Consider the following 20,670-nt stretch of genomic DNA (forward strand, 5'->3'; position numbering starts at 1 on the left):
TCATCTTTTACAGATACCTTGCATTTTTCCCTGTGATCCAACAATACTAGGGAACTTGAGGTTTTGCTAATTCATGCTTTTTGGTATTTGCATTTGCTGTTACTTCTGCACTGAATTCCTCTCGTTTTTACCAGTTTAGCCTCCCGTACTTAAGACCTCTCTTTCAAGACTACTGTGAATTATTCTCTAATCCCTACTCATATTGATTATTATCTTCTCTATTGGTACCATTTTACTTCTATCATATGGACCACATAAAAACGACATACACTTTTTACTGTCTTTGACATCTTGCTGTAGCTTTTTGAGAGGAGGCACCGTGACTTGCTAATCTTCATATTGCCACACCGAACACAGTGCCTGATCCATGATAAACAATAAATAGGCATTTAGTGAATGAATGTGACCCTCAAAAGTAAGTGATTGGCCCACAGCCACAGAGCTTGAGCTAGAACTTTTATTTTCTGGATAAATTCCTTTATGTTCTAATTAAGACTTAATTTGTTGCGGAATTTATTAAGGCATATATAGAAGGAGGGATCAATAGATGAAATCTTAAATGAATTCATTTAGAAGGAATGAAAAGAAAACTTCTAATAAAATTTTAAATACATTCATGAAATTCATACTGTTCTTTTTTAGTAATATGAAGTCTCTGCAATGTGGGGTACAATCAAAATCAGTTTAGTTGAAATTAGAAAGATAAAAGTGAAAACACTCTGAAATCTAAAATGCACATTAACTTGTTTTTAGCATTATATAGTATACAGTATTAGAATTTAAATCATATATTTTGAAACTTTTGCGCTTTTAGGCATGTTGTTATATGGTATATAAAAATGAGCCCTTATGACATTCTGTAGTATTGAATTGTTACTAGAATATAAGTGCTTACGTCCTTTCAAGACATTGATTATATGTAAAATTAACTGGTTAAATATGTTTATTTTATATATGTCATCCTAAAATAAACCAAGATATTAGATACATTAGTGATATAATTATTAAACAATTTTGAAAAATCAACAATTTTTTGGCTAACTTCTTATCTTTTTCCATTTCATCAACCAGAGCTGTGCTAGCCATTATGGAGGAGCAGCTGCAGCATTCCCATTGTGTGAATTGTGTCAGTAGACGGTGCATGACTAGACCAGAGCCTGGGATTTCCTGTGATTTGATTGGTTGTCCATTGGTTTGTGGTGCAGTTTTCCATTCTTGTAAAGCTGAAGAGCATCGACTTTTATGTCCATTTGAACGAGTGCCTTGCTTAAATAGTGACTTTGGATGTCCATTTACCATGGCCCGAAATAAAGTTGCTGAACATCTGGAAATGTGTCCTGCAAGTGTGGTGTGCTGTACTATGGAATGGAATCGATGGCCAGTTAGTTATGCAGACCGGAAATCATATGAAAATCTAAGCAGAGATGTTGATGAAGTGGCACAATTGGATATGGCCTTGGCTCTTCAAGACCAAAGGATGCTCTTAGAATCCCTCAAAGTAGCCACCATGATGTCAAAAGCAACTGATAAAGTATCCAAACCTAGAGAACAAATCTCAGTTAAATCAAGTGTCCCAGAAATACCACATACTAATGGTTTGGTGTCTGTTGATGAAGAATCTTATGGTGCACTTTATCAAGCTACTGTAGAAACAACCAGAAGTTTGGCTGCTGCTTTGGATATCCTGAATACTGCTACAAGAGACATTGGCATGTTAAATACAAGTATCCCAAATGACATGGATGAAGAGCAAAGTGCGAGAGAAAGCTTAGAGGATCAAAACTTGAAAGACCAAGATCATCTTTATGAGGAGGAGATAGGAGCAGTAGGTGGAATTGACTACAATGACACAGATCAGAATGCCCAGTCTGAACAAAATGGTTCAAGTGATTTATTATGTGACTTGAATACAAGTTCTTATGACACTTCAGCTCTTTGTAATGGCTTTCCTTTGGAAAATATATGTACCCAGGTCATAGACCAGAATGAGAATTTACATGGTGATTCAAAACAAAGTAACTTAACAAATGGAGACCGTGTGGCATCAGATGGCACTTCAAAACCTTCCAGCTCACTTGCAGTAGCAGCACAACTTAGGGAAATAATACCATCCAGTGCTTTGCCTAATGGCACGGTTCAGCATATCCTCATGCCAGATGATGAGGATGAAGGTGAATTGTGTTGGAAAAAAGTAGACTTAGGGGACTTGAAGAATGTGGATGTCTTATCTTTCAGTCATGCTCCTTCATTCAATTTTCTTTCTAATTCATGTTGGTCTAAACCAAAGGAAGATAAAGCAGTAGATACATCAGATTTGGAAGTTGCAGAAGATCCCATGGGCCTCCAAGGAATAGATCTGATCACAGCAGCGCTGCTGTTTTGTCTAGGAGATTCTCCAGGAGGTCGGGGTATATCTGATAGCCGCATGGCTGATATTTATCATATTGACGTTGGGACTCAGACTTTTTCACTTCCATCTGCAATATTAGCTACAAATACAATGGTTGGGGAGATAGCTTCAGCTTCAGCTTGTGATCATGCCAATCCACAGCTTTCAAATCCAAGTCCATTTCAGACACTTGGGCTGGATTTAGTATTGGAATGTGTCGCTAGGTACCAACCCAAGCAGCGTTCAATGTTTACCTTTGTGTGTGGACAGTTATTTAGAAGGAAAGAATTTTCTTCCCATTTTAAGAATGTGCATGGTGACATTCATGCTGGACTCAATGGCTGGATGGAACAGAGGTGCCCTTTAGCTTACTATGGTTGTACCTATTCTCAGCGTAGATTTTGTCCATCAATACAAGGAGCGAAGATTATACATGATCGCCATTTGCGGTCATTTGGAGTTCAGCCATGTGTATCTACAGTATTAGTGGAGCCTGCTAGAAACTGTGTGTTGGGATTACATAATGACCATCTAAGTAGTCTTCCTTTTGAGGTCCTGCAGCATATTGCAGGCTTTCTTGATGGCTTCAGTTTATGCCAGCTCTCATGTGTATCCAAGTTAATGAGGGATGTGTGTGGCAGCCTGCTTCAGTCTCGTGGCATGGTCATACTGCAGTGGGGGAAAAGGAAGTATCCAGAAGGAAATTCATCATGGCAGATAAAAGAAAAGGTTAGTGTAACCTTTACAGCCTTTTATTTGACATAAAGAGGGCTTTCGTAATACTGCTGAATTAATACAATTAATATCTTGTTGAGAAATTGACCATTCCCTAAAACTTACTAAATCAATGTGATGACAGAATTTTTTTAATGGAAATTAATAATGAACTAGGATAGTTAGAATTGTTTGCCATAATTATAGGTTTACTAGAACTAGATTATAATCTAATATGGCAGAGACCACTTATGTTTCTCAATTTTTCTATAACAACTCTTTTTTGTTTGGGTCCATTTTACCATCTTCTAATTTGGACTCCATCTGAAAAATTTGCATCATAAGATAATGGAGGAAGTAAGAAGAGGGTTTTTTTCCTGCTTGTAATTGTCTCTCCATTCTGTGGCCATTTCGTTCTTAGGATTTGGTTGTTTCAGGTATAACCTAAATAGCGAGAGATGAGAAAAAGTTATAACTACGACTATGGTCATATATTAAAGTGACCAGAGGAACATAAATGGATGAATGAGGAAATGCTTCAGGCTCGTGTGAGAAAACAGTAGGGCAGTAGGATTTGATATTTTGGGTGGGGACTCGGTTTAGTGGAGTCCAAAGAAGTGATGCATACTGTATTGGAAACTTGAGCTGGAGATTTAGGCAGACCTAAGCAGATTCAAGCTACACCATTTTCCTTCTGTGATACCCTACTTTTGCTCAGCTTCTATTTGGCACTACTCAGTAGGACCTGGAAGGCATTACAGATATCTTTGATTGAAGGTGTTTTTTATTTTTGAACACTTACAATATGAAACTTTTACATTTTATAAAGTGGAAACAATTGTGATAAACTTTACATTTAGTTGCACAGCATTCAAACTGGTTGCTTTATTTGTAGCACCTTTAGGTTTTCTTTCATTCATTGCACTGATTTTTCAGAATTCTACATCCACTTGGTTTCCCTGAGGCTTTGACCAATAAATGATCACATAAATTGTTTCATGATTTTTTTTTTTTTCCCAAAAGGGAATTTCTGATGGCAGAAAGTTTCTACCACTTGTGTTTGTGTGTATTTTTGTTTTCCATATGATTTTGTATCTTTTCTTCCCTTTGGGATGGGACACTCTTAGTATGGTCTTTTTATCTTTGCCTACTAGTATTGACATATGGAGTGAAATGTTTTTTGGGGATTCTATAATCATTCCTGCAGAAAATCTCACCTACTCTTCAAATTTAACTCGCCATCATTTATATAGATTAGTCACACATCTGTATCCTAGCCATTTGCTCCACTATACACAAGCATCTACTGGACATTTCCACTTGATTACCCTACAGCTTTCTCAAACTCAACATATCCAGCCTACTCCAGTCCTCCCCCTCTTAGTCTGAGAAAGTGGCACCATCATCACCAAGTTTCCTAAACCAGGAATTTAGGAGTTATGTTGACTGCTTTTTCTCCCCCGTTTGTTTTTATTCAGATAATCATGAAGTCCTGTTTATTTTCCCTTTCTCATACCTCTCAGGTTTGCTTCTCTGTTTGCACTGCCATTTCCCAAGTTCATTCCCAACTTTAGTAGTCTCCTAGACTACAACAACAGCTTCCTTCTAACTGGGTTCCTACTTCCATTTGGGCCCTTCTAAAATATATTCTCTACACAAGAGCTAATGTGATATGTATTTTCTTGAATACAGTTCTTACACTGTCACTGCAGTGCTTAAAAAGGTGTTTAATATTTGTTCATCACCCCGGGATAGAGTCCAGCTCCTTAATAAAACATTTGAGACTTTTCGTAATCTCATCTTTATCTTTTCACTTTCCTTTTCATTTTATACTGTAACCATGTTGATTTACTGACAGTTCCCTAATGTTTTTTCTTGCATTAAGTCTTTAAAGTATGCCATCCCTAATACTCACACTTGAGCACCTGCAATATGCTACTCAGTGTGCATTAGTACTTGTATTAACTTACATAATCCACTGTCCCCATTTTACAGACAAACAGAGGTTAAGTAAGCTTGCCAACTAATTGACTTAGGAAACTGGTTTCTCCATCTTTTGATCTTCATCTTTCTTGCTGTGTCCTGCTTACTCTTCAGGTTTTACCTCCTGAAGATAGCTTCTTGGCACCCAAACCCTGACACCTTCTGAGAGTTGCACTGCTCTGTGTTCCTGTGGTGCTCCATTATATACCTCTACTAAAGAACTCACTGTGCTGTTTTGAAATTGATTGATCAGTTTCAGTCACTAGACTGTAAATTCCTTGAGAAGTGGGACTCTCAGGGAACCAAAATACTCCCTTGCATAGCACCTAGTATGTAGTAGGCACTCAGTAAATACTTGATGCGTACTTGGATGAAAGATGGATCCATTACTAAGAAATCTTGTAATCAGCAGGGGGAGTCATACATTTTCTTTTGCCTGCTTTTCCTAAGTTTGCTTCAGCAGACTCTCAGTTGTACGGAAGTAGAGAGACTGCCTGTCTCCATTGAATCTTTCAGCTAATTCACCTGCCAAAGCTTAAAGAAAACTAATGCCTTTGTAGTTTTGTGAGCATAGGGAATGGTAAGGGAGGCTAGTGACATCTATACTATCACTAGGCCTTCACTGACTCCTGGGAAATTACTCCATAAAGGGTAATTGATCATAACCCTAAGGAGTATAGGGGGTACCCTTGTGCTGAACAATGGGGACTTTCTATTGCTAGTTGACAAATAATTGGTTTCCCACAAAATTTGAAGACATCTAGCCACCCCGAGAAGATATTACCTTGCTTTCCTGAGAAGCAATAAATGCTGAGGGTTTTGCTTAAATCTGGCACTCTCTAAAGCAGGGGTGTCCAATTTGTTGGCTTCCCTGGGCCACATTGGTAGAAAAAATTGTCTTGGGCCACACATAAAATACACTAACTACAGCTGATGAGCTAAAAAAAAAAAAAAAAAAAAAAAAATCAGATAACGTTTTAAGACAGTTTACGAATTTGTGTTGGACTCATTCAAAGCTGTCCTGGACCACATGCTGCTCACGGGCCCCGGGTTAGACAGGCTTGTTCTAAAGCATCTGCTGTTCAACGCGTTATAAATTGTTCCCTGTATCAACATTTGCCTGTTGATACACTTAGCAGGGATGCCTAGGCCTGTCCTGTCCCATTCATGCTTGTTATCTAGGTCTGTCCTGCTCTGCATTCATGCTTGTTACTTATGTTCAGATAGCTATATGTTTCATTTGTAAAGATGAGGGGCATGGGGCACAGTCTTTACTGGACTAATAATTTGACAGTGCTTTAGGGCCTAGAGCTGTTGGGGGGACAAAAGGGGAAGAAGCCAATATTTTTACCTACAGACATGAATAGGGATGGCAGGTGAATATTTTGCCTAGAAACATGTTTTACAATGATACGAACTAAAATAGGATCCACTTTACAAATATTATTTTTATATAAAATTTCAGAGCGATTTTGAACAAATCGAAGTACTTGAATATTATTAAGCACCTTTAGTACTTGTGAACAGCAGGAAAATAAGCTTACCTTGGCATACATTATTCTAAGGTATTTTTTAGTACTGATAGTATAAATAGGAATGGGAGAGAAAAATCTGGAGAAAAAAAGAAAAACACTTGCATTGTATCTCCAGAGTGTGGTTAGTTCTAGATAGCCAGTCGGAGAGTATGAAAGAATAGTGTGCAGTACATAATATTTTAGGAAATGGCTCTGAATTTGTGCAGTTTTAATTTTATAAAAGTCATTTGGTAAGCCAGATTGGGGTGTGATTTTTAATACTGAGGTTTGCCTTTTATTGTTTTTAAATTTATTGAAGTCATAATGTCATAGAAGTGATTTGCCTTGTAAATATTTGACAGATATATTTGTATCCAAAAGGATTTGCCAATTTTTAATTTTATAGCTATTTGAAACTTTATATTGGATGCTTCTGCAATAGCAGAAATGTATGCAGTAGGAGCAAAAAGTGTGTTTTGATTCTCTACAGATTGACTTGTTTAAATCTAAAGTAGAATTTTCTTGTAGGTATGGCGATTTAGTACTGCATTTTGTTCTGTTAATGAATGGAAATTTGCTGACATCCTAAGCATGGCCGACCACTTGAAGAAATGCAGTTACAATGTTGTCGAGAAACGGGAGGAAGCAATCCCTTTGCCATGTATGTGTGTGACACGAGAACTCACTAAAGAAGGACGTTCACTACGCTCAGTTTTAAAACCTGTACTTTAAAAGTTGTAATTTTACTTGCACATATATGCAAGCACCTAGTATAATTTCTTTGTAATATGTGAAACTTTATTAATGTATTAAATATTACAACTAGCTAAATTTATTGTCACTATGTATATAATGTTTTGAAGTGACATCTATTTTTATAAAGTACTGTTTAGTTGGAAAAAGTTGCCTTAATGTTTGAAATGTGTGAAATTTTTGGAACTTGCTGGACAGGGTGATTTAATTTTTAGCCGCATAATTATAAGAATTAGTATTTTCAGTGGTGTGCATATTTTGGTTCCTAAATTTTTGCTTCTTAAACTAAAAATATCCTGACCAATTTATTCCTTGTTTTCTGTGGGTTGCAACCCATGCAATCAAAAAGCAAAACTTTGACTCAGTTTTTTTACTGCATAGGTTTTTCATATAAAAATATTCTCAATTTCTTAAGCACTGCCATAAGATCATTATAATGTTTTTGTTTTTTAGTGCTTCCCTATACAATTGTTAATGCACAGATGATCTCTAATATATACTTACATATGTAAAATCGTAATTAAAGTTTGGTAATGCAGTTTATCATGTTTTAAAAATAATCCACAAAGATGTTTTTAATCTCATATACTTACAATTCAACACAGAGAGTGACCATGTGCAGCTTTCTTTTTTGTTAGATGCCACATCCAAAGACTCATCGCAGTGTGTTATATGACAGGACAATGCAAAAACAAGCAAACAAAAAGCAAGCCTGTGAATATACTGTAATTTGAAACTGCTCCTGGTATTACATATTTGCTGGATATCTAATGTTTTAAAAGAAAATATACCTCATTTTAAGTTTGAATTGGGCATATTGTATAAATTTCAAATATGCAGAATGCAAAGGGCTTAACTATTAAATTTTTGCCTTTTGATGTTTATAAATATTACAACTGTGTTGTTTTAAGACATTTAAAAACATGAAATTTGTTATCTTTTAAAATGACAATCATGTAGAAATGTGTTTTGGTTGACAATCTCTTTGAAACATTTCCAAGTTAATTTCCCATAGGCTTCACTACCAAGAAAGTAAGAATTGCATCTTTGCGTAATGGTCAAGGTATAATGGAAAAATATACCTATTCTTGAAGTAGTTTATTATAGTTTTCAAATTGATTTATACCATTATTAACCTGATGTGGTCTGCTTAAAAAATGAATATATCAGTGTTTAGATATAAATTGCAAAGGTGGGGATATATACTTAAACAATTTGTCTTTAGCATTTGGTAGTCTGAAATGGTGACAGATTGCTTGTTAAAATTGTGAAAACTCTGTTGTGTCCTCTCTTCCTACATTTGTCCCTGAGAGTGCTCTATGATTACTAGGTTCTTGATTCCCATATATGGCAATCAGGCAGAGGCGTTCCTTGGGCATTAGAGAGTTCCGAAGCTTAAGATTTGTTTTGGTTGGGTCAAGTCCTTAGTACAGTTGAAAAATACAGCATTAAAGACTAATCAATTGTTTTGCCTCACCAGTCATTTTAAATAGTAGAATACTTATTTCTCAGTGCTTAAAATTTCTTTTTCAACTGTGAGATTGAATAAGCAGTCTGTATTTCTGTGAAAAAAACAGAAAAAATATATTAAATACCACAAAATATAACTCTGCCTTTTAAAGTTTTGCTGAAGAATGTGTCTGTGGTTAGGATAGCACAAGCATTAACTTTTGTTTTATAGTTATGCTTTTTAAAATTCATTGTTTTTAAATTTAGACTTCTTATTTCCACACTGGATTATGAGATATTTAATAATTTTCCACCTTATATTTCTTTTACACATTTTGCTGTTCTCTTTTTTGTTATTGTTATGCCACCATACCATTTTGTTAAAATGTTTTCTTTGTGAAACATTTGTTCAAGTTCTAATAAAATTAATATTTTTCCTTAACATGGCTCAATAACTTAAAAAGGTTCATTTAAATAAAATTTTAATACTTGTTTGACAAATTCCAACACCATCATATTGTTTCTGTAGTGTGGATTTTCTGCATGTTATGGTAGTTGTTGATTATCATTGCTCACACATGTTTTACTAGTGAACCTTAATTTTTTAAAAATATGAGACACTCTAATATTACTTAGCTTTCTCTGATCATTCAGTGTCTCAAAAGTAATACCACCTAAGTTCACTGAAAGGTGGAAGAGTTTCTAGCATGGTTATATCTCTAAAAGTCATATAAACCATCTGTCTCTCCTCTTAAGTATGAAAAGGTTTGTATGTTGGCCTAATAGATTGTACTTTGAGAAGTCATCATTGATTCGTTAGTCTTTGCTAAATAGCAAGGTAAAAGGCAAGCATTGGGATGGAGGGAAGTATTTGAATTCACTTTTTTCCTCTGCCTCCTTCCCCAATACTGCCTGTTAGCTTAATCTTTCTCCCTCTCTCCCTCTCCCTTTCTGTTTTTCTCCCTTTCTCACTCTTTTTTACTAGATTTTGAGACTCACAGATCTTACAGCAGTGGTTCCTAAAGTGTGGTCCTTGGACTAGCAGGAACATCAACACCTAGAAATTTGTTAGAAATGCAGATTATTAGGCTTCTCTCCAGACTTAGTGAATCAGGAACTCTGGGGTGGGACCCAGGAATCTGTTTTAACAAGATCTCCAGGTGATTCTAATGCACAGTAAAGTGTTAGAACTTAGAGGGAAGCCTGGGTCATGTCAGCTACACTCTGGTGCATTACTGGAGTGGATATATGTGTGTACCTGTGTGTGTTTGTATAAATATATGTGTAATCAAAAATTGAGAGTAATGGTAATTTATTAATGGTTAAACTATATATGTTGTCTCAATTTTACAGCCATATGACAAAATACACTGGGTACTGTAGTTGTTGGACTTGTATTCTTTAAATTAGTCTTTACTAGTATTTAAAATTTTACTAGTGTTTCTTCTGTTCAAGGTAAATTGCAGTGCAAATTTGTTTATTAGCAGTAACATTTAGCCTAGTCATCTCATTCTCTTGTTTAGTGGTTGTGTAGAGTCGTGAACATATTCAGATTATAGGGTAATCAAAGAGTAGAAGTAGACAAATATTGGATTAAATCCTACAAAAATATTTTTAGGGATCTTTTCAACCCTATCAATATGATGTTATGAAAGATTGAATCTCTTGTTTATAGTAGTATAGAACCTTTTCTGATCTTTTTGACTCTGTGCTGCCTATCTCATCAATGTTGTTGCTATTTATATCTGTCCTTTAACACTGGATGTTGGGATCTTAGTAATGTTGATGATAATAGGATTTTCAGCAAAACTTCCATATCCCTTGAAGATATGGTAGCTTATGTTACTATATTGATAACAGTTTTACCTGTGGAGATTTGACTAGTTTTTAGGTGTTTGGAAGCAAAAGAGGTTTTTTCATGTTTTGCATCCCAACCTGAAAAGACATGGGGTTTATTAATTTTAAAATTTCCTAAGGAAAAATTATTCAAATATTTTAAAATGTGTTTGTTTTGTGCATGACATGCCACATTGGTGTTGTGATTGTGATTGGAGCTTACAGAGTTGGTTGTTTAGAAGTGCAGTAGAAAGAAAGCAATTGGCCCTTATTCTCTGGACAAACTTTTGATGGAAATAATTTCTCTGATAGGTGTTTGACTGGTTATCTAAATGTTGCTGTAAGTAGTCTTACTTAAGATGCTCATAAGGTCTAGGAAGCAGAGAATATTAGTTATATCTTTATCAACTCATCAGTGACTTGTTTCATGGTGTTTAAGATAATTTAATAATGAGGTTTGACAGGATTTATCTGATTTCCAAAAAAGCAAAGTTTGAATTCAGAAAAGAACAACTCTAATGAAGTCCTTTCTAAATAAGGGGAAAGGAAAGATGGTTTGCTTATCTTTTACATAATTATTCCCTTTATTTAAAAGATTAAAGTGAGATCAAGAGATAAAACCTTTCAAATTTGAATTTTATGGATGAGAAAACAGGTACTCAAAATTTAGGCAGTGATTAGTGTACCAGGATATTTGAGAGATAATTATGTCCTTACATGGATCACTTTTTCACTTTACAAATGCAGGAAGAAAAGAGACATTTAGATGTAAGGGAATTTGGAAAATGTTGTCTAGGATATTTGATTCTTACTGCTTTGGAAAGCATTTTGGGGCAATACCAAAAGGAAACAAACTAACCAAGTGTGGCATGTTGCTCTGAAAACTTTGCGAAATTAGGGTCTCTTGCTGAATTTTACAAATAGGTTATTGCATCTATGATTAAACTTTTTAAATAAATTGCTTATACATATGTTTATTTGACATATATAATCTTCATAATTGGCCAGTACACCTTGAGATGTATTAATGGCGATACATCTTGAGGTGCTTTGTTACCTTAGCACATTTCAAAACTGGCATTTTGTATTCAGATTGTTTTATATTTCAGTGTATTATGTGGACAGTGACTTTAATAAACTACAAAGAAATGGGTTATAAGGAAGATTCATGAACATGCTGTATAGAAATATAGTAAAAATTCATTGATGCAAAGTCCTTTTTTAAAAATAATTTTCAATCTTTTTGATATGCTTCTGTCTTTTACTATGAAGAAAACATTTCTGAAGTGAACTGACAACTTAAGGCAAATACTGGGTAAAAATTTAAACATCTCCAAAATCATTAACCCATTTGTATGCAAATATTAGGGAATGGTTCTTCAATACGTAGCTAGTTCTTGTGGCGGTTAATAGTTCGTGTGTTTGAAAGTAATAAAACTGCATTTATGTTGAACTCTCAAAACCAATTAATCAGGTCAGTTGTCCTAACAAAGGTAAATTCATCAGATTTAATTTCTACCCTTTTCTAATACAAATTTGTAGAAATTTTGTTTCTCAGATGTAAGGCAAATAGGTTGATATATTTGTTTATTGTTTGGCAGAGAAACTGACTAGAGTTAGCTTTTTAATACCCCTTACAGTCAAAAAGTAACATTGTTATATTTTGTTTTGAAATCATACTATTTTACAGTATAATCATACTGCACTGCCATTATCTATTTGCTGGTATCTATATACTATAATTATGGGGCCATCTAGGTAGAAACCATATCTTATGCGGCTTTGCATCCCTGTTCCTAGCTGAGGGTCTTACAAACGTACAGTGATATGGTTTGGCTGTGTTCCCACCAAATCTTGTCTTAAATTGTAACTCCACAATTCCCACATGTTATGAGAGGGACATGCTGGGAGGTAATGAATCACGGGGCAGGTCTTTCCCATGCTAGTCTCATGATAGTGAATAAGTTTTAAAGTCTGATGACATAAGAACAGTAACAATTTGTTAATATTCGAAAGATTTAAGTTGAAAAAAAAGGGGTCCTGCACTCTGCTGTCCTAGAATATTTTTTTTTTTTCTGTTGAAATCCTCCTTTCTATATTGTCATTATTGCTTCTTTATCCCATGACTTCAGTTTTCTGGTGAGGTGACCCTGAATTTAGTCATTTTGGTCAGTAGTTTTAGATTTAAGTAACTTATCACGCTTGTTTTAAAGTCTCTCTCAGCTCACCCATGAAGAAACAAATTTTTTATCATTTTTTTCTTCAAAAATCAGCAAGTATTGCTGAATCTAACAAGTATCAGCATTCAGGTTTAACCATGTTATTTGATTGAAAGAAACCAAACCATGGAAATAATGGGCACTGTATCTGCTCAAGAGTAAAATTACCCAATGAATAATTATGTCATCTGGATGTCTTTTATATCAATTGATGACTTTTTAAAAAATCTGTATTTTAAATAAAATATGGAAAGAACAGTGTTGGTCCCTACAACATTCCAATAGCTTTGTCATGACAGCCGTGACATATGAAATAAGTTACTCTGAATGGCCAATAATTCGGTGGACACGAATTCTAAAGATTTTTATTTGCACTTAAAATGTTAAAGTAGTATTGTTCATTTGATCAATGTTTGAATACCAGTCAGTATTGAAAACCTTTAACTGCATTCTGAAAGGTCATTGCACAGATTCACTTACCTCAGATGTCATTTAGCTTCCTTTTCTCATGATTTACATAAATGTTGTTACCTTAAATGCAGAAAGATGTGATATTCTTTGGAGGATAAAAAACCTCAGTGAATGAAGCTAGACACAAAAGGCTACATCTTATATGATTTCATTTATATGAAATATTCAGAATAGGTAAATTCATAGAGATAAATCAGATTCATGGTTGCTGGGGGAGGGGGAGTGACTGCTTCATGGGTATGGGGTTTTCTTTTGGATTGATGAAAATGTTGTAGAACAAGATAGTGGGGATAGTTGCATAATATTGTGAATGTGCCAAAATGCCACTGAATTGTATACTTTAAAATGGTGTATTTTATGTATATGTTATTACAATTAAAAAGAAAAGAATTTAGTATTTGCAGTCATTACCAAAGCCAAAAACTAGTGTTCTCAACGTTTGTGAAATGCCCAAACCATGGTTTAGAATTAATTTATAGCATTAGTAACATGACAAATCTATTCAGCTTAAAGTTCTCGTAAAATTTGTGAATCCCATCTTAGAAGTACCCCTGACAGCAGCAGAAATAAAGCTGTAATTCATCAAAATTTCCTTATATTTAATACTTCTGTGACTGAGTAATTGACTTCTGTGTCAATGTTTATGTTTTACCTTTTGAAAATTTTTATGATTCCTTGTGGCACATCTCAAACATAGTTTTTAAAGATGTGATTTTAAAATCATGCTTTGAAAAAAAATTGTGTAATTTTCAAGGTGATTTTTTTTATAGTTTTATACTTTGTTTCTTTTAAAGAACAAATGCAACTTGTATTAGAGTAAGACTAAATAAATTGTACTGATGTGTACATTTTTATGTTTTTGTATTGTCTTGTGGGGAAAAAAACTATTTGAATCTTAAGATTGGTAGGAACTCTAATGATCATTTAGTTTCTCATTTTATATTTGGAGAAATTGAAGCTGAGGTTATCGGTGTGTCATTCATTTAACAGACATTTATTGAACACTCATGCCAGGTAATGTGTAGGCTTGGCTCTGGAAGGTTATTTCATGCTTGAAAGTTTCACAGGTAATTTCTTTTTTTCTTGTTTTTTCTTTCGTCATCTAGTAACTATGCCAGACACATGGACAAACGGACAAGTTTCAGAGGAGGGGAGGCTTACGCATAGAATCACTTTAAGTGGTTCTTCTCATAATTCTTCTCCAAACATCTTAAAGAGATGTTCTTCAGTGCAGTAAAGCACACATGATCATAAGTAGTCTGCTACTTAAGGAATGTGTTACTACTTTCATGACTTTGGGAAGGGAGTATTTTTGAATCACTTTAAACCAATTATTTTCCATTGTTCTAAGGAGCCAGCTTCATACTGTTGGTTCAAATCAATCTGTAAAGAAAAGTTAAATTGCTTTGCAGATAACAGTGCCTCTCATATAGTTGGGGGTATATATGTGAAAGGTTGCGTATGCTTCAAGTTGAACAACAATAAGTATAATTAAAGAATTTAACAGAATGAGGTTGATAAGGTGATAAACATAGACAAGTAGCAGTACAGTGGCTTTACTTACACACTGCAAGAGTCCAAAATCAAAGAAAATGAGAAGGTAATAGTTGTGATAATTCATACACTAACACATTTGTTATGATTTTTTTACCTTACTAATTTCTTCTTAATATTTTGCTACTTCTACAACAGGACTTCTCACCAAATAGGTTATTTGACTTGACTTTCCTTAATCATCTACCTTCTCTTATTCCATCACTTTACACTCTACATTTCTGCTGCATTGTATTACTATTTCCCAAACACTTCATATCCTTCAATGTCTGTGAGGCTTTACATACACTACTTCTTTTGCCTAGAATGTTCTCCCCTAACTTTCTTGTTCATTGGTGAAGATCCAATTCTGATCTCATCTGCTTTTTACCTAGATCATCTCCAGTGGATAATCATCTTTTATCTCTGTTCCCAGTTTGGATTTCTTTTGTTTTAAAATCATACCATTTTACAGTATAATCATACTGCACTGCCATTATCTATTTGCTAGTATCTATATACTATAATTATGGGGCCATCTAGGTAGAAACCATATCTTATGTAGCTTTGCATCCCTGTTCCTAGCTGAGGGTCTTAAAACATACAGTGATATGGTTTGGCTGTATTCCCACCAAATCTTGTCTTGAATTGTAACTCCACAATTCGCACATGTTATGAGAGGGACCTGCTGGGAGGTAATTGAATCATGGGGGCAGGTCTTTGCCGTGCTGTTCTCATGATAGTGAATAAGTCTCATGAGATCTGATGGTTTTAAAAACAGGATTTCCCTGCATGGGCTCCTCTCTTTGCCTGCTGCCATCCATGTAAGACGTGACTTGCTCCTCCTTGCCTTCCACCATGATTGTGAGGCTTCCCCAGCAACGTGGAACTGTAACTCCATCAAGCCTATTTTTCTTCCCAGTCTCAGATATATCTTTATCAATAGCATGAAAATGGACTAATACAGTAAATTGGTATCAGTAGAGTGAGACGCTGCTGAAAAGATATCCAAAAATGTGTTAAGTGACTTTGGAAATGGGTAACAGGCAGAAGTTGGAACAGTTTGGAGGGCTCAGAAGACAGGAAAATATGGGAAAGTTTGGAACATCCTAGAAACTTGAAGAATGGCTTTGACCAAAATGCTGATAATGATATGGACAATGAAATCCAGGCTGAGGTGGTCTCAGATGGAGATGAGGAACTTATTGGGAACTGGAGGAAAAATGGCTCTGGTTATGTTTTAGCAAAGAGACTGGTGGCATTTTGCCCCTGGCCTAAAGATTTGTGGAACTTTGAACTTGTGAGAGATGATTTAGGGTATCTGGTGGAAGAAATTTCTAAGCAGCAAAGCATTCAAGAAGTGACTTGGGTGCTGTTAAAGGCATTTAGTTTTGTAAGGGAAGCAGAGCATAAAAGTTTGGAAAATGTGCAGCCTGATAATGTAATAGAAAATAAAATCCCATTTTCTGTAGAGAAATTCAAGCTGGCTGCAAAAATTCGGATAAGTAATGAGGAGCTGAATATTAATCCCCAAAACAATGGGAAAATGTCCCCAGGGCATGTTGGAGGTCTTCACAGCAGCCCCTCCCATCACAGGGCTGGAGGCCTAGAAGGAAAAAAATGGTTTCAGGGGCTGGGCCCAGGGTCCCCTTGCTCTGTGCAGCCTAAGGACTTGGTGCCCTGCGTCCCAGCCACTCCAGCCATGGCTAAAAGGGGCCAAGGCACAATTTGCGCCATTGGTTCACAGGGTGCAAGCCCCAAGGCTTGGCAGCTTCCACATGGTGTTGACCTGCAGGTGCACAGAAGTTGAGAATTGAGGTTTGGAACCTCTGCCTAGATTTCAGAGGCAGAAACGCCTGGATATGCCAGGCAGAAGTTTGCGGCAGGGACAGGGGCCCCATGGAGAATCTCTGCCAGGTAGTGCAGAAGGGAAATGTGGGATCAGAGCCCCCACCCAGAGTCCCTACTGAACCACTGCTTAGTGGAGCTGTGAGAAGAGGGTCACCGTCCTCCAGACCCCAGAATGGTGGATCCACTGACAGCTTGCACTGTGCACCTGGAAAAGCCATAGACAATGCCAGCCCACGAAAGCAGCCAGGAGAGGGACTATATCCTGCAAAGCCACATGGGTGGAGCTGCCCAAGACCATGGGAATCCAATTCGTGCATCGGCATGACCTGGATGTGAGACATGGAGTCAAAGGAGATCATTTTGGACCTTTAAGATTTGACTGCCCCACTGATTTTGCACTTGCATGGGGCCTGTAGCCCTTTGTTTTGGCCAGTTTCTCCCATTTGCAATGGGTGTATTTATCCAATGTCTGTACTCCCATTTCAGCTAGAAAGTGATTAACTTGCTTTTGATTTTACTGGCTCATAGGTGGAAGGGACTTGCCTTGTCTCAGATGAGGCTTTGGACTTTGGCCTTTTGAGTTAATGCTGAAATGAGTTGAGACTTTGTGGGATGGCTGGGAAGGCATGATTGGTTTTGAAATATGAGGACATGAGATTTGGGAGGGACCAGGAGTGGAATGATATGGATTGGCTGTGTCCTCACTCAAATCTCATCTTGAATTTTAACTCCCACAATTCCTACATGTTATGGGAGGGACCCAGTGGGAGGTAATTGAATCATGAGGGTGGGTCTCTCCCATGCTGTTCTCGTGATAGTGAATATGTCTCATGAGATCTGGTGCTTTTAAAAATGGGAGTTTTCCCCATACAAATTCTCTCTTTTCCTGTTGCCATCCATGTAAGTTATGACTTGCCCTCCTTGCCTTCTGTCATGATTGTGAGGCTTCCCCAGACACGTGGAACTGTAAGTCCATTAAACCTATTTTTCTTCTCAGCCTCGGGTATGTCTTTATCAGCAGCATGAAAATGGACTGATACAGAAGGCATTCAATAGAGGTTTGTTAATCTGATAATGAAAAATGATTGAATAATTTAGTGTTGTGTCAGTTAGCTTTTGCTGCATAACATGAAATCCTAAAAGTTTGTTGTTTAAGCAACAGTATAATTAGCTCATGATTGGTTGGCTTAGCATTTCTGGTTGGCCTGACTTGGCTGATGTCTTCCTAATTGGCTCACGTCCATGGTCAGCTGATGGGTCGGCTGGAGGTTAGATGATCTAAGACCACCTTACACATCTGGCAGTTGGCAGGCTGTTGGCCAGGGTTATAGGGATGATTACACCATGTGTCTCTCATCATCCATCAGGCCAGCCCAGGCTTATTTGCAGGGAATAACAAGAACAGCAAGAGTGTAAGCCTCTATGTTCAACCCTTTTCCAAGCCACTGCTCGTCACATTTATTAATGTCCCATTTTCCAAAGCAGTCACGTGGCCAAACCCAGATTCAGGGGGTGGAGAAATAGGCTCTATACCCTTTGATGGAAGGAACAGCAAAGTCACAGTGGAAATGAGTATGTGTATAGGAATAAGAAGAATCATACCTATTTAAGTCTACCATAAATGTTGAGAAAATTTTCACTTAATCTACCTGAATGTTAAAAACTAGAGCTAATTCAAAATCAGAACTATCTTTTGCCTCTTTTTTTCAAACTGTAAAGCTAGTGTTTTAGTCTGGGTTCTCCAGAATGACAGAACTGATAAGAGATATCTATCTATCTATCTATCTATCTATCTATCTATCTATCTATCTACAGAAATTGACTTACTCAATTGTGGAAGTTGAAAAGTCGCATGATAGGCCATCTGCAAGCGGGAGAGCCAGGAGATCCAGCAGCCTGGAGGACCAGGATGTCCAGTAGCCTGGATCATGTTTGAAGACTTCACAACCAAAGAAGGGAAGATGATGGTGTAACTCTCAGTATGAGGCTTAAGGCCTGAGAGCCTACGGGACTGCTGGTATGAGTCCAGGAGTCCCAAAGCCAGAGAACTGGGAGATCTGATGTCCAAGGGCAGAAGATAAAGGGTGCCCAAGCTCCAGAAGAGAGAGAGAGCGCAAGAATTCCCCTTCCTCCATGTTTTTGTTTTATCCAAGACCCCAGCTGATCAGATAGTGCCTACTCACATTGATGGCAGATTATCCCTACTCAGTTCAATGACCGAAATGCCAATCTCCACTGGAAACACCCTCATGGACATACATAGGGCAGTCCAATCATTCTAATCAAATGTTAAAACACCTGAGTTTGTGTTCCTTTCAGCAGAAGAGGGATGGGCTTAATGCCTACTGAAGCACTGAAGATATGTAATGCTATACCACCTACCTGGATATCCCTTAATCCAGTCAAGTTGACATCCAAAATCAACCATTACAAGTTCGTCCCTTGTCAACTTAGCACCCATACACATCTCTTTATCATACTTAATCTCTAAATAACAATACAGCTATCTTGTGCATAATCAAAAACTCATGAATCCTTTCCCCAGAAGAGGAGGTAAATTTCTTGCATGATGTTTACTCCTTTTCTGATATCCAATAACTAAAATTCTATAATGTAAAATTAACAGTACTCATACTAATACAAGCTCAATACATATAATGTTACATATCAAAGGATAAGCAATGAAAACAAAGATATTTGCTTCATATATGTGTATACACACAAAAACCTATTCTTAACAAAATAGGGATTGTACAGCCCTTGTTTCTGTAACTGGCCACATGGTTGTAACTGGTATTTATAACTACCTTGTTCTACTACCTGTTGTGTATTCCCTTTGCCTGCAGTAAGCACCTTAGCTGGTTATTGTTCTTTACCTGATGGAGTAACCCAAACCTCTATTCTTGTAGGGTCTCAGCAATTTGCAGCCCTGCCTGGATTGGGTTATGATAATTTCCCATTGACTTTTTTTTTTTTAATTATACTTTAAGTTCTAGGGTACATGTGGATAACGTGCAGGTTTGTTACATATGTCTCCCCTGTCTCTTATACACATCTAGATGTGTATAAGAGACAGGTCAAATTGTCCCTGTTTGCAGATGACATGATTGTATATTTAGAAAAACCCATGCTCTCAGCCCAAAATCTCCTTAAGCTGATAAGAAACTTCAGCAAAATCTCAGGATACAAAACTAATGCGCAAAAGTCACAAGCATTCTTATACACCAGTAACAGACAAACAGAGAGCCAAATCATGAATGAACTCCCATTGACCTTAATCACAGGATATGGTAGTACTAAGAGACAGCCTTAGGGATACCTTGTATTCCAGACATACTCTTCTTTACCCCCATGGTAGAATAACAGTCCAATTTCTCCTCAATAGTCCAGATCAGTCACCCCAGCCAACACTGTTACTCTTCTCTTAGCCTGCTGACTCAGGCATGAAGAGCCCAAAGTGGGCAGATAGCAGTCTTAACTTCTAGCTCAATGGAATTGTTATGTCTCCTGGTAGAAACATTTATCCCTCTGGAACTAAAACACCCAGGCCAGGGGAGCTTGAAATTGTGGGAATAGGAAGCAAAAATTTTGCTAGTGTGTCACTAGGGGTAATGGTGGATAGTGCCACACCTATCTTCACCCCTTGATTCCTGGATCCATGAATCCTGGCTATGGAAGAAAGAGTACCATATTCCTGGTGTTGATTTGGAGCAATTGTGGTCTGCTGGAGAACATTGCTCCAGTCTTGCAAAGTGTTATCATCTAGTTGGTACTGTAAAAGGCCATTTCACCATTTTATCAAGACATTTGCTTCAAGATGATGGAGAACACGATAAGATAAGTTAATTCAATGAGCATGAGCTCATTGTTGCACTCCTTTCTCTATGAGGTGAGTTTCTTGGTCAGAAGCAATGCTGTGTGAGATACCATGACCATGGATAAGAGTGGAAGTGGCACC

The 20,670-nt window shown here is 36.8% G+C and overlaps 2 protein-coding genes across 2 annotated transcripts; both read left to right on the forward strand.

Moving 5' to 3' along the window:
* Positions 1-1,074: 1,074 nt before the first annotated feature.
* FBXO30 (F-box protein 30) lies at positions 1,075-9,303 on the forward strand. Its single transcript, XM_011975472.1, has 2 exons — positions 1,075-3,118; positions 7,129-9,303. The coding sequence occupies exons 1-2, from the start codon at positions 1,088-1,090 to the stop codon at positions 7,330-7,332; spliced, it is 2,235 nt and encodes a 744-aa protein (XP_011830862.1). The 5' UTR covers positions 1,075-1,087; the 3' UTR covers positions 7,333-9,303.
* A 6,398-nt stretch (positions 9,304-15,701) lies between these two features.
* Positions 15,702-18,388, forward strand: LOC105536191. The gene has a single exon (XM_011975473.1). The coding sequence runs from the start codon at positions 16,015-16,017 to the stop codon at positions 16,669-16,671; it is 657 nt and encodes a 218-aa protein (XP_011830863.1). The 5' UTR covers positions 15,702-16,014; the 3' UTR covers positions 16,672-18,388.
* The last annotated feature ends 2,282 nt before the right edge of the window (positions 18,389-20,670 follow it).

Source organism: Mandrillus leucophaeus, unplaced genomic scaffold (assembly GCF_000951045.1).
Source record: "Mandrillus leucophaeus isolate KB7577 unplaced genomic scaffold, Mleu.le_1.0 Scaffold1561, whole genome shotgun sequence".
NCBI classification, from domain to species: domain Eukaryota; kingdom Metazoa; phylum Chordata; class Mammalia; order Primates; family Cercopithecidae; genus Mandrillus; species Mandrillus leucophaeus.

Excerpts from the sequence above, each read along its gene's own strand:
- FBXO30 (XM_011975472.1), top strand. The coding sequence starts at position 1,088 with ATGGAGGAGCAGCTGCAGCATTCCCATTGTGTGAATTGTGTCAGTAGA. Across the intron at positions 3,119-7,128 it reads CATGGCAGATAAAAGAAAAG|GTATGGCGATTTAGTACTGC; the intron begins GTTAGTGTAACC and ends ATTTTCTTGTAG.
- LOC105536191 (XM_011975473.1), top strand. The coding sequence starts at position 16,015 with ATGGACAATGAAATCCAGGCTGAGGTGGTCTCAGATGGAGATGAGGAA.